Source organism: Anser cygnoides, chromosome 3, assembly GCF_040182565.1.
Source record: "Anser cygnoides isolate HZ-2024a breed goose chromosome 3, Taihu_goose_T2T_genome, whole genome shotgun sequence".
NCBI lineage: Eukaryota > Metazoa > Chordata > Aves > Anseriformes > Anatidae > Anser > Anser cygnoides.
In genome coordinates, this window is record NC_089875.1 from 72,837,009 (window position 1) to 72,851,696 (window position 14,688).

At 38.8% G+C, this 14,688-nt stretch overlaps 1 protein-coding gene and 1 long non-coding RNA gene across 4 annotated transcripts in view; one reads left to right on the plus strand and one right to left on the minus strand.

Moving 5' to 3' along the window:
* CDK19 (cyclin dependent kinase 19) overlaps positions 1-14,688 on the plus strand; it is a 127,730-nt gene that overhangs the window by 24,847 nt on the left and 88,195 nt on the right. Inside the window, exon 1 of one of the 3 annotated variants that reach the window (XM_048081098.2) lies at positions 6,072-6,221. The exons of the other annotated variants lie outside the window; for them this stretch is intronic. Within the exon in view, the coding sequence (XP_047937055.1) occupies positions 6,162-6,221 (60 nt within the window). The 5' untranslated portion in view covers positions 6,072-6,161. Of the gene's footprint in view, positions 1-6,071; positions 6,222-14,688 lie in introns of those variants that run through there. 3 annotated transcript variants of the gene reach the window in all.
* Positions 2,835-5,906, minus strand: LOC106032588 (uncharacterized). The gene is made up of 3 exons (XR_001204947.3): positions 5,787-5,906; positions 4,908-5,013; positions 2,835-2,952 (listed from the first exon to the last, which is right to left on the minus strand). It is a non-coding gene; the product is annotated as an uncharacterized lncRNA (long non-coding RNA).

Genomic DNA, 14,688 nt, shown 5'->3' on the forward strand with positions numbered 1-14,688 from the left:
GAGGTAGTGAAATAAGTGTAAGGCGTGTGCTGTTTTTTTTTTTTTAAAGGATTTTTTATTAGAAAATTAGGGCATGTGTTGGCTAGAGGTATCTGCCTATCATGATTTTATAAGTATGAATCAGCTGGAAGGGAGGTTTTGGTTCAGCTACATGACAACTCATGTTTTGCATGCCATAGGATGAATAAGAGCTCTCTGAATTACATGCCCTAATCTTGTATAATCTGTGTAATTTAAATGCTTTTTGTGTAAGGGAGTACCTAAATTCCTGCTTTGGTTATTCTTCAAAAGGGTTCTGTGGACATTTTGTGTCCTATTCTATTTTATCTGAAAGAAAAATTAACTTCATAAAATAGAAAAAATATACAGGTAATAAATCTGCTAAATAAAAAGAGATTTTTATTTTAATCAATTAAGTTGACTTTTATCAGCACACAAAAGCACTGTAACATTTATGAAAATAGGTTTCACAGGCCTGAAGTACAATATTTTGTCATTTATGACAAAAGTAGAGTGTCATCTGAAGAAGCCGGTCAGCTCCATTATCTAACTACAACCACCTCCTTCAGCAGTTTAACAAAAAGGGCATGCAGAGGGGAAAGAAAGAGAAGCATTGCTTTCAGTACCCAGTTGCTTTCTAGCTACAGTATTTGAAACTTTTCACACAAGTTATTTTCGTTTTCTTGAAACTGTATCTCTGTGCTCAGAGCAGGAAACCACTATCAACAAATCTGTGGCAAGCTTCTTAAGAAGAAAGCTTTTGCCCCATTCCAATGCAGAGAAGAAGCTTCTCTATGAATTCGGTACTTGACATCATTTAGGATATAATCCAAATTCCCAGTGAAGTTGAGTTGGGGAATTTGATGTTTAATGTTGTTGCAACTTGGTTGTTTTCACTTTAAATTTGGTATTGACTTGGCATCCTGAAGCACCCAAAGTGATGGTGACTTCGAGAGAAATGAACAAAAAGAGCAAATCCAAGCCTCTTTAAGTTAAGCTGTAGGCAGCAACTCACTGAAAGGAAACAGCTGCTTTATCACTCAGATAAAGAAGAAAAGAGTCGCGGATAACATAGAAAAAAACTTAAGTACTTATTTGCCAAACTCAAATATTCCTTGCAAGATTGTGTGTGTGTACAAAAACATATCTGTGTATGTTTTAATGCTTCAGATGGTACATTTTAAAAATCCTGTTTTGTGAATTTGTCCTCTACCTTTTTTCTCTTCTGTATGTTTTTCATTACATATTATCCTTTTGTTCTTCCATTTATCCTTTCTCTGTAGTCAAGCAAAATTAGTTTATATAAGTTTTCAGTTAATTCTGTGTAGCGTTGTAAAATTGTTTGCATGATATCTTGATTTACATAACTTTACAACAAAACTTTACAACAAGTCTTTCTTTAACTTAACATCGTGTGTGGTTGTTTTTGATGCCTCAGACTGAAAGGCGATTGCATGGGTTTTCAGATGATAGATTCTTTTTAAGGCAGGACTCTTCTGTATTCAGTTACTCCGTCTGCTTCTTGCAGCACCAGGCTCACGTTTTCTTGTTCAGCCTTTCACAGCTAATGTAGTAGTAGACACTCTTCTTGTTGCCCTTGATGTTTCTTGCAAGTGTCAATTCTAAATGAGCTTTGACTTTCCTCGTGTGATCCCTCCATGCATGGGTGATGCTTTGAAATTATTCCTTTGTAGCCCATCCCTGTTTCCAGCCCTGTCTCTATACTGCCCATTGGTGCTCTGACAATTAGGTTAGCCAAGCCAGACTTCTGATATTTGTATTTCTGAGTAGACCTGCCAGTTTTCCAGAGCTCCTTTGCTCTTCAGAGCCTGCCTCCCATGGCCACCTGCCAGTTCCCTGAATAAGCTGAAGTCTGTTCTCGTAAAGCCCTGGATTTGTACTCTGCTGCTTGACTTCTTTGCTCAGGATCTTGAGTTACACTGTTTGATGGTTGCTACACACAAGGCTACTATTGGTTGTTGCATCTCCAGCCAGCTCTTCATTGTTTGAAGAGTTGTGTGCCAGCCTTCTTGGTCCATCCAGTAAGTATATCAAGAAGTTGTCCCTGATGTCCACCAGAAATCACCTGGTTTACTTGCACCCTGCTATGCTGCTCTTCCAGTGGATGTCAGGCAGATCGAGGTCTCCCATAATAACCAGGGTCTGTGATTCAGAGACTTCCTTGAGGTGTAGAGACTTCATCTGATTCTCCATCCTTATCAGGTGGCTCTGCAACAGTCCCAAGAGGATGGCATCCCTAGTGGTCTCTCTGCTGGCCCTGTGACCTGCGAGCTGTTGACCAGCCTGTCATCTGTCCCACACAGAAACTTCATGCGTTGGAGCTGTCCCTTTGCGTAGAGGACAACACTCCATTCCTGCCTGTCTTTCCTGAGAGGATGTAACTGCCCCTAGCAGCACTCAGCAGCTTCTTGAGCTGTCCCACCATGTCCCAGTTTTTCCATGACCTCATGCAGAACTCAAGCTGCTCCTTCTTGTTTCCCAGACTGCGCGCATCAGTGTGCGTACACTTGAGATAGGCTTCCGTTTGCTCTGATTTATTGGTCCTGAGGGGTGTCTCATCCTTTCATCGTGCACCCTCTGCTTTCCATCCCTGTTCGTGGTTTCTCGTCCTGCACTGTGGAATGGGAATGACTTTGTACTGTGAATAAATTACAAATCTATAGAGTACAGAATGTTAGAGCCCTGGAGCACTTTTTTTCTTTTAAAGGGTAATAGTCTTGATTTTTACATTCTTTACAATAGATTTTATCATCATTAAAAATTTTGATTGTGTTATCAAGTCTACAACTGTTTTTCTAGTTAACTTGGCTAGAGATGAAACATTTTTATTAAAATAATACAGAATAATAACAGTTCTTAAAATCAGTGTTCCTGTATTTCCATACACTGGATACAGAGGCTCATCATTCTTGTTCTCTGTGCCCATTGAGTCTGTGAGGCAGAAATAAAATGGTATTAGTAGTTCCTTAGCTGAACTGAGAATAGAAAATCAGTGGGAAAATCATCAAACGTTAATGAAAAGGTAACTTTTTCAGTAGTTCACCTGGTATTGGTTTCAACTCTGTGTATGGTTAAATAAATAGAGTTTTGGGTCTAAAATTGTTTACTCTACAGGTTTTGTATCTAAGCTGTAGCCAGCCTTGTTATTGCAGGCAAGATGTCTTGGTACCTTGCACTGAAACTTTACTAACTCATTGAATTTCATTATGTTCACACTTTCAGTATGGTGTTCATTTTCATGTGAACCTCTGTGTCTATTTCTGTAAGTCGAAAACCAGCTGTGTTTAAATACAGCTTCCATTAAATCTTCCTGTGACTTTCCTCGTCTTCGCGAGGATTTGATACATTATTGTGTGGGTATTTTGAGACACAGGGGTGCTTTCCGAAGTCTGTTTGCAAGCCAGTTAACAGTACAGCAGTCACCAAATGAATTGCTTGGATATCTTGAATTCTGTTATTACTGTGTAGCATTTGATGAGTTTGAAAAATAAAGTGTGAGCATCACGGATTTGTTCTCTGCTGTATTTTGCTGTCCGACTGGCTAAATGCTCCTGCCTTGTAGAAATAACATCATGCTCATCCTTCCTACGCTTGTTAGCAGCATCAGGATGTTGCCTTTTACCTGCTCTTTGCCTGTATGTTGTGCGTGCACTAAATTGTGGGTGTGCGTTGATGGTCAGTATGCTTGACCTTGAGCGTTTTTCTATGCATTCATCTGAGGGTATTAAAATTAGGGTAGTCTTGACAGGCCATACCATTAGAAAAAGAAGTTGGTTTTTGGAATATGTGAACAGCATATTAAAGGAAGTTATCAGTAAAATAATTTTGATTATAGACAGATTATGAAATCTGACAAATGCTGCCAGTTCTTGAAGTCATTTGAGGAAGCCTTTTCTTTCTGTACTAACAAGTGTTTCCCATCTCATGGCCCCTGCAGAGCTTTTCTCATCTCTCATTGTCTTTCTGTATTTTTACTTACTTATTAAATTACTCTTAGTTTCTTTATCTCAGTTGCCTTTTGTACTATTTTCTCTGATTTCTTCTCCCTTTATCTCCAAATGCCTTTAATTTTTGCAAGCAATACAGTGGTTTCCTCTCCACTAGCTCTGTCTTGAATCTGTTTTGATTTGACTTCTCTAAGCTTCTACTCTAATGAAACTGTTCTTGTTACTGTGATTAATGACCTTTCTCTGACCAAACTCCAAGGTTTGTTCTGTATCCTTGTTTGCCTTAGCATCTTTGTGTTTCAGAGCAATAATTGTTCTTTCCTTTTTGACATATTCTTTTTGTTATGGGTTAGGGATTTTGTTCTTGCCTGGGCTTTATCTAGGGTTTCTATTTATTTATTTATTTGAGGTGGAGTGATCATTGCAGCTTTACGTTCTCTCTATAACCATTTATAATATTTGTGGCTTAAATATTTTACCACTAGCAAATTTTTTTTGGTACTGTTCCACATCTGAAATTCTCTGAACTTGCTCAAACTCTTGTAGTCTAAATAAGGAATTCTTCTGTGATTTTAAGTTTTAATGGTTTTCAGCTATCTCCATTGTTCAGATTTTCAGTCTGAGGCCAGAAGGATTATTTCATTTCTCCTTCTTCTGGGCATTTCAAATTTGGACCGTTTTCCAGCTCTTACTTTGTTGGATTGGCGCTGTTTTTTTGTGCTTCCAGAATTCCTTTTTATTTCAGCACATATAGAACTGAAAAAAGAATCCCACTTGGTTTATTTTCAGTGGTATCTTTCTCCTATAAAACAGTGCTGTATAAGGTACTGCTATAGAAGTCTTCCTTTAAACCATTCCTGTTCTCTCTTACAAGTTAAGTGACTGGAAGACCCCTCTAAAAATGCGAAAATTTGCAAAACAAATGAAAACCAGTCTTACCTTCTATGGTTAAACTTCATATTCCTGGTTACTCTAGTGAATGTTCAAAATGTCATCTACTCACTTATCAGATGTTCAAGTAATTACTTCTGGGCTGTTCTGCATGCTAGTGGAAATACGTGGAAATACAACTTGTCAGAGCTTTCTCAAAAATATCAGTCATGTTTGCATTAGTAGAGTCCTGAAGTGCTAAATTCTCTTGTGTGGTCTGTGGTAAACTGCTTGTTTATATTTTGGTTTAATAGTGTTTCCTCGTTTTCTTACTTGGCATTTTCTGTTGCTATTGACTTGTATTGTCTGACTCACTTGAAGCCTTAAACACGTACCCAGGGCCTGACTGCTATTGTGTGTGCAAAAACAACTGTAAAAGCTATAGGGGTTCTCCTACAGAAGTTTCCATTCCAACCAGGGACAGCTATAGCACATATATTTGAAGATAATGGTGTTCCTCCTCATCTTTCAGTCAAGAAGGGAAGAAGGTAAAGGAGGGAAAGTAGCTTAGGGCATTGCCAGAAGGAGGACGAAGTGGTATGAATTTAAAGGAGATGTTGGGTTGGTGGTGTTTGCTTTGCAGCTTTTTTTTCCCCCAGTGAGTTGTCTTTTCCTTTGTGAGTGCTTAGTTCTTAGGTTTCACACATCATTTGAGCTTCCGTGTTCATTGGTCCTCGATCATGTGCACATAGGAGAGAAAAAACCAGCTATCCAACTAACTAAAGCATGTGGGGGAATCTGTCGTCTGGTGCACATCATTGTTTTTCGTGTTTCATCAGTATTTATGACATTGTGGTGAGTTTGCTCAGGCAACAGAAGGCGTCCTCCAAAGGTTAACCTGTTGCTACCCTCTTTAATTTTGACTGGTGGCCACTAGTGAGCACCTACCACTATGAGATGGATTAACTCCAGTAATCCACGGCCGTGGTGGCAAAGATGTTTCTGGACAACGTTCAAGCAGACAGAGCCGAAACGTCAAGATCTGGTAGGACATGCTAAAAAGTGAAGACGTTTGGTTATGCTAACAGTGATAAGGGAGCAGTGAGGAGAACGAGTAAGAAGTGCGACTTAGGTCGGTGTTACCCTTTTGCAGCGTGTGATGCTCCGAAGGATTCTGTTGTCTAGGTAACAGGGTCTGTGCCTCATTTCTTAAGAAAGACAGAACAGATGTTCTTACAAGAAGCAACCAATTATCGCCAGGGAGAATATGGGCAGTATTTAAACTAATTGCTCTGTCGTTGCATACGGTCTAATTCATAGGCTATGAATAGTAAAGAAAATTTAAAGGAAGGAATCTTCCTCGCATGCCATTTTCTGAATGAGGTATTTGAAAAATATATGCCTTTTATAAAAATAGCACTCATCAATGTTCTTTTTCACACTTCCATTTATCGTATTTTCTTCAGTTATCGTGCAGTCTTTTTATTTAGTCTTTATAATGTCTCCTTCATGATTGAGTCCTTTTGCTGTATCAAGTCAGTGTAATATCACGTTAATTTACCTTTTTTCTTTAAAATTCCTAAAAATCTGAGGCCAGTGGGGTAAAAGGACATTTGGAATGGAGACTGAGGGCCTTCTCTAAATTAGGTAAATCTCTTCTGAGATTTTGGTGTTCAGTGGCAAAATTCAGGTACGGCTACTCTGATAGGAATTGCACCGTCCAAAGCTGGAGCAAAAGAGGCATGTAGAGCCAAACAGAGGTGTATAGATGAAACCCTACTAGGTTCTGCCTAGGTGGGGACATAGCATGTGTTTTGTGGGAAAAGCAGTTGATGACAGCGGGAAGAAAGACAAAAAGGAGAGCTTCAAGGGAAAGGGGCAGTGTGGAACAAGGAGTGCCACTGCAGCTCTCATCAGCTGTATGTTGTGCTAAAGTAACCTCATGTACAAATTACAGTATTTAATATGCTTGTGGCTATAGGTTTGTCTTCCTGGGAAATTACTGTAGCCTTTCCAGCACAGGTTAGTGACCTCTGCTCTTGTCTTTGTATGAGCTCCCCAAAAGCTGTTATAAAATACATTCTTACACCTCTGGAACCAAGTCTGGTGCTGGGCATTAAGTAAGAACAGAGAGCGTTGGGACCAGATTTCTCAGGGCATGGTTTTGGGTCCTCAGCGAAGCTAAGCCATACCATTATGCATTTTTAACAAAACATCTGGCCCCTTGCCTGAACTTTTCCATGCTTCTTGCCAAATATAAAAGGTCCCTTCTCTGTTTTTAGGAAGGGCATTGCAAAAACATGTTTTCTGTCTTGGCAATAATAGGATAAAGGAAGAATCCTTGACCTGCTCTCTTTTTATAAGGCTCTGATAAAGGACGTGATGTTTTGATTTTTATCTAACTGTGGAAAATGTCATAATGAGTGGAAACAAAATGCATGTTGCACTTCTTGGATTATTTGGCCAAGTTATCCTATTGTATAGTAGTGACATGTTGATTGGGACAAAATGTCTTAATAAGTTCAGTTATTTCAATAACCATTGTAAAACATTTGTGGTCAAGAGTAGGGAGAAATATGACTTGCAGGGTTTTCTAATCCTCTTTCCAGGCTACTTGCATATAACTTCTACTCTTTTTTGCTTGTTATTCTTCCTCTGATCCTGGATCCTGGTTCTCTTCCTGCGAACTCTTCTGTGTTCATCCTCTATAATTTAACGCAGATGATGCATCTGGTTCCTTAGCTCTCTCTAACTATTAGCTTGTATTCGCCTCTTCAGTCAGGGGAAACACTACTTAAATGTTCACATTTACTAGCAGAGCTGCTCTTTTGTTGTCCTGGTCAAACATTTTTGTCTCTCAAATTCTTATTCTAAAACTTTGTTGTTGTATAATGGCTTGGAACATGGTGTATTCTTCAAACTCTGGTGCTTAGACTTCCTTATGATTTCTGGTGTAAAAGTATTCATGACTTCTCATATCCTTTCCTTCCAGTTTGCTTTTCTTCTGTTGATGCACTTTTAGATTCTCCTCATGTTTCCCTGTTCTATCACAGGGTCTGTCAGCAGCAATATTTGCTACTTTTGCTGCTCCATTTATATGCTAGGGTGCTTATAATGAAATTTTACAATCAGTTTCTGCAGATTTGGCACCTGCTTTCGTGAGTGTTTTTTATTTCTGCAATTTAATTGTATTACATATATTCAGTCCCAGATTCTTTTTATCACTCTTGACATATTCTTAGAGCCGTCTGCTTTTTCAGTCTTCCCTTTTTGTATGAATCTGACTGATTTCATTTCTGAAGGTCAAGCTGTAAGGAAAAAAAGAATTGAACAGTTACTGTATATTCTTCCACTGTCTATCCTGGAAATAGAAGCTTCTTCCTTATACATCCTCTTTTTTGTCTGCAGTGCCTCCCTTTTCTTATAGCCCATTTTCTGTTCTTCTTTCTGACCTTCTGCTCTCAACACAGGCATTAGCATCCTGGCTTAAGAAGCCCTTCTTTGAGAGTAGCTAAGGCGTAAAAGAAGAAAGGAGGACATGTTTGAAGAAAGAAGGGCATGTTTGCCAGAGGATTGGTGGGGCTTTGGATTTTGCACCAAGGTTAGGAGGGGGATTTGCTGTATTGGACACTTTTCTGCGTGCCTCTACCCCCTTGACATTTACTATCTTTACTGTTTCCACTAGTCTTTTTGCCTCAGTCTGTTTTTTCCTATCTAGTTAATTCCTTTTCAGCCCAGTTCAGTCTCTTTTCTAGTTGGTGTCCTTCTTCAAGGTCTTGCATTTCTTCTCTGCTGGTTCCAGCTCTGGTGGCTGCAGTTTGTGTCCTTGTCTCCTGCCTGTTGCTTGTCTTTCCTTCTCCTTGGGGTGGTTCTCCTCGCCTGTTCCTTCTACGCCTTCTTCCTGCCTCTCCTGTTCCTGAAGTGACCATCGCCCTTGCTCCAGAAGAAAGCAGCCTGCTCCCCAGGGACCGAACTAAAGCAGGAGGAAAACGGGTGAACCTTTCTCCACTGTTTCAGTGCCAGAGCTGTCTCTGAAGCGCATTGTTTAACAGCTTTAAAGGTCTTAAGTCTATTTTTCACTAAGAGAAAGTGAAGCATCAGGTGACATTTTGCTGATGATACAAAATTACTTGGCTAAGTTTTGTTTCTCTATTAACTTATGTAGAAGTGCAAAAATACTGAGTAGTTTTTGTGATAAAAATGTGCGTGTGTATCAGTGTTGAATTTTAATGTGGTGGAAATGAGAGAAGCCATGCTATCTATGTACAGATAGTGATGGATCTGAATGATCATTACTGGTAGAGTAGGAGGAGGATGTTTATCGCTATTCCTCTGCACACAGCTCCAAGTTCAGGAGCAGTCAAAAAGGCAAATTCAAGGTCACTAGAATTACTTTAAAGTGAGGTACTGAAGTCAAGACCTGAGAACAAAGGAGACTCGGTCTACCTCATAAACCCCTGGTGCATTCAGATGTTGTGTGTTCATATGCCTGTCATTCAGTTCCCTTTTCACCTCAGAAAGGATACAACAGCACTAGAGAAGGTAAAGAGAAGGGGAGCCAACAAAGCTGGTGATACAGAACTACCTCCTTACACATAAAGTCGTCTGGGAATCTGCACATGGGGAAAAAAACTTTCCTCCTATTGGAAAATGTATTGGAAGGAGGGAAAACCAAAGGAAAATGTAGGTCTAAAATCAAGAAACTATATGGGAAAGTGAATTAGGGAATGGTTATTCAGTGTTTATCAGAACAGAACAATTAGGGCAACTGAATGAAAATAGCAAACCTCTCCCCAGTACCATGTTAATTTTGAAACACAGCTCTAAATATTGTAGGGAACAGGGATAGGGCTACATTTAAGAATATATATTACTGGGGAATGTGTTTGAGGGCTAATCGAGCAAAACCAGTGAAGGGCCTTGATTTAACCTGTGGTTCTCAAGTCCCTGAAGCGGAGGATTGCTGGAAGCTGATTGTGCATACCACGAAGGCTCGCGCTGTGGCCGCACTGCTTTACGTGTTCTTTTCTTTGGCGTTAGCCTCAGCTGCGTCAGGGACAGGATAGTAAGCAGACTCAAAACTAATCTCGAGTCTGAGTCAAGTACAGCAGCTTTTCTTTCTTTGAGTAAGAACACGCCTGCACTGCATATTTTGTTCTCAATGGTGTGCTCGTAAATGGCTTCTGCGAACAATCAGATGTTCACTAGCACCCGGGCTGGAAAACTTCAGCCCAAACAATTCATTTGGCCAAGTTAGAGGTAGCAAAAAGGCAGGAGGCCTGCCGTAGTCTCAGGGATTTAGTAGTGGGTTATGGCATAATTGTGTAAGAAACTTTACTAATTTCTGAAAGATTTTCTTTTTCTCCAGGCAGTCTGAAGTTGTTATTCCAGAAGGAAGGTGCAGAGAAATGAACTCCCGTCGTTTTGGTTGGCATTATAAAAATGCTATTTGGTACTGCTCATTGCACACTTAATGAGATACACCGGGTCTGTTGTAGGTCTCAAGAATGACTTCTTCCAATTACTCATTTCTGCATAATATCTGGGAAAGTATTTGCTCTTGGTTCCCAGGAAGAAAGTCTAACATGAGTGTTCACGGTATGTTATTTTCAGCACTGCATTGCTTTTGCTGCCTTGGGCAAGAAGTCAGTTCAGTACCCATTTCTTTGAAGCAGAAGTTACTTTAGAGAGAGGTTGTATTCAGTGCAAGATTGAATGCTGTCATGGTGGTAAATACTAGCCAGTTACTAGTTTCTTCATCTTATTACCTACTGTTGTTTCAAAATCTATTCCAGAAAACTGGAATTGTTTTGAGTCCTTATGGGTTGCCACAAAATCGTATTTAAATACGTTGTTTATATTTTCATCTCTGCTTACTGAATTTTGTGAATTGCATTTAGCCACCTCTTAAGCCTTCCCGAGTTTATCAGTATTTACTGGGGAAATACTGGTTTTGCCGCGTTTACCGCCTCATCGGAGAACTTTTCATATTTAATTGAAGAATGAGGAAATAGCAGACTTTAGATTACAAACGGATTTTTTTTTCCAGTTGCAGTCTGATCCTGAGAGTATGAGAGGAATCTTGTGGTAGGCGTTTAATGACTTGGGAGACAGCCAGTGAACATCTTGTTTTAGCTTGCTTCACGCATTGGTTTTATCTAACGTGTGTCTAAAAGGTTGTCGAAGATTTGGGTAAGAAGTGAAAACCTGTGGGCAAAAGCATAACAAATCTAATGGGTAATTGTGTTAATAAACTCAAAGAACATTCTAGCCTTGTGCTTCCAGAGCGAAATGCTAAGTTTCTTGTAAATAACTGTCAGCAGACTAATCACTTCTATAATTCCTGAATAAAAGCTCTGAAAGAGTAATATTCTCAAGTGAGTGTTATCCTGAACAGCAAACAAGAAACCTGATTGTAAAACTGTGTGCAAATTTTTTGCCATTTTAAACAGACCCAAATTAATGAAAGGAAGTCAAGACCCCCAAAATATTCTCTCCTCAAGTCTGCAGGCGAGTTTCTCACTGTGAGCATGGTGCTAAACTGAATTTATATTTGCAACTGTGGGCTTGTCTATTAGCTTGCTTAACGAGAGGTAAGACATTAGGCAGATCAGTTCAAGTACATCAAACTTTAATGGATGCTGTCATTCAGAGCTAAAGGAGCTTTAACTTGATTCACGTAAGGAACACAGGTTTAATGTGCTTAATATGTTTCGAATTCATAGCTCTGATTTGATTTAATTTTCCATTTAATGATGACTCGAACTAAAAATCTAAACTTCTGCCTCCCAGTCTGGAGTATGTATGAAGAATAATTATCAGTTTTTCTTTTCCTTTTTTTCCCCCTTTTTCCTTTTTTTTCTCTCTATCTGTAAGAATGTAATGTTTTTTTCTTTTAACCCTGAAGAGCAAAAATACATGATATTTATGCTACGTAATACTATCAAGGAAAACTTACTTAACTAACCAAGATTTTTTTTATTTCTTCCTGAAACATCTACTATTTCTATTGATTCTACATCATGGAAGTAGAACCCAGCAGAAGTGTACGCTACCTGGAGATTGCCGTTGCGTTGCTGGGTCACCCGCCAGTCTTTGATCCAGATGGGGCACCAACACTTGATTTCATTTCTTTTTAGTTTCTTAGAGCATTAATCATGGGCTTTATGCTGGCATTATGCAAGATAGCAGATACTGACCTAGCATGCAACCAGTGGATGTGAAATTAAGCCATCACAAATTTCCAGATAGTTCTGAATTATAGGTGTGTTGAGTTAATACTTGGTATTATGAGACTGCCTTTCTCATGTAGTATTGGAAAATTATTGTTGGCGCATTTCCTAATCATACCACCTAATTTACATTCCCGTGTGTTTTTGTATCTGAGAAATAATTGTTTTCAGTGACAGTACTCCCTAGTAGCCTGCTCTTTGACCTTGAGTAATACACTTGTCCTTTACAAAGCAGGGGCAGAGCTAAATTCTGGAGATGGATTCATAGCATTCAGCATGCGCAGTTGAGGAGGTGTGTCATTTTGCTACCAGGGTTTAAATTACGTTATGTGTGCAACGTTTCATGGCCTTTCCAGGGCTGGGCTACCTTCCTTCAAGCTGCAGCGAGTCACCTCCCTTTTCTGGGAAGTATTGTCATGAAGTCTTACGCGCTTGAGCTCTGTCCTTCCAGCCACTGTGTCCTTTCACTCAGCAGAGCAGCGAAGGAGAGAAGAAAATTGAACCCAGGTTTCCCCTTCGTGGGAGTGCTTTGGTTGCTGAGTTGTCAGATTAAGAGGAGGTGCTGGCAGTCTCCCAGCCATTTTGTTACTGAGCATAATCTGCTTTGTCTAGTCTGGGGGAGCCCCTTGTAGATTGGATTTTACAGGTGCCTTTGGCTGAGATTTTGGATATAGGGGTGCAGCGTATATTTTAAGTATCCCATTGCAGACTGTAGGACAAAACTGTTTTCTTCTACTGTTGCTATTTTAAATGTGTTCAGCAGTCTTTGACGCTGCACAAGTTTGTGTAAATCTACGTTTAGATGTCTAGTTACTTGGTATGTACAACTGCGAGATACAGCCAAGTTGAGGTCCATGGATAGGTAAACTTTTACAGTAAGTATAGTTTAGACAGTGAGAACATCTCTCTATTGTCTGGTCCACATATATAATGAGTCAAAGTGGCATTATACGTATTTCTTTTCTGCAGGAAATCAAATGCATTTTCTCTTTAAGATGTGAATTTTCAGGATAGTATCGCAGTCACTACCCAATCCTTGGCATAGGTTAGAGATGTATTGCCTCTTGAAAGATGCATTGCTGTGATGCCGTAATTAGTTGAGTTCAAATTGGACAAACATAATTTTTCACCACTGTTTTGCTCCACTTATATACATTAAAATGTTTGGGATGTTTTCACCCACACCTCCCTTAGTTTTGCTTGCAAGGAACCCAAACTGGACTGTCGTGAACAGTTAACTTGGTATCAGTCTTGTAGCTTTTGGTGTATTACTGTCAAAAATAGTGATAGTTTGTCACATGTAGGTTTGAACAAACATTTTTTTCTATAAATTTACAAAAGCAGAAATGATATTCCTCTTATTCTGATTTATTAATGTTTCTTTTGTAAATCCTTTTGAGAGGAAAACCTTCCTAGAAAAATGGAAAATTGATCATAATTGGTGTCTGATCTTGTTCATTGACCTTCTACAGGTGTTTTGGAAAACATCAGTTGCTGGCCTCGTTTATTCTTAGTGAGATACAGTGCAAGAGCAGAGGTTGTCAGGAATCTGAAAAGCGCAGAAACATTAGAATAAGCACTTTAAGTGTAGGCTAGTTGCAATTTAAAAACCCAGACTGAATGTTTAGGTTTGTGGAATTATGTACCTCTGAATTTTAAAGGTACATTACCAAAGTGTTTTTTTTTCCTCCCCCTCATTATAAAGACTGATCTTAGATGGCTTTAGGTTTAAGTATCTTTGTTATGTTGATGGGAAAGTCCTTTCTCTTTTCAGTAATGGAAGAATTTCTTCTAATCAACTGAAAAGCAAATCCAAAAATCTGAAAATACCTGAAAATCTTCAGAAGTGATAAATAATCTGTATTGCTTTTCAGCAGTTTACTTTATCTAGATGACTTCAGTTTATTTGTTGGTATAATCTGAGTGGATGAGTGTTCTTCCATTTTGCTGTACGCCAACTAAAGAGAAAAATCTTCTGTAGAGAAGAGAGAGAGAGCTTAAATTTCTCTATACCTTTCCATTGGAAGGAAAATGGTTGTTAACTCTGTGGCAGGCTGACCAAGTTTGACTAAAAAGCCAATCTTGTAAGAGAAGAGAGAGCATGGCATCTGATTTAAAAACAAAACAAAAATAGAAAAAAGAACCAGAGGTTCCATTTAAAATGTGCTTTTCTTCCTCCCTCTGGTCCAAAAATGCAAATTTGCACTCAGTTGATTTAACTAAGCTGGTTCTTGAAATAATGTTTTGAAATAATGTATTTCTTGAGCCTCATAAATTAATATATTTGACACATCATAAAGGAAACTTGTTTTTTTCAGAGGCAGATATTTAATATTCATTTAGATGTTTTATTTCATAGCAAAGCCATGAAAATAAATGATATACATGATCTATGTATTGGAGCCAAGTTACCATCGTATGATTTTAATGTCAGCATTTCCTTACATAGGTGTATTAAAAATGAAGTTTCCTTGTTTTAGGTGTAATTTTATAATAGTCCTTTCTATTTGAAAAATCCATGCCATGTTATACCATATTGGTTACCAAGAAATGGAAAGAATAGTATTTCTTCATATGTTCTTAAAGCAAAAGGCTAAAGTTAGTTAATTTTTTTTTCT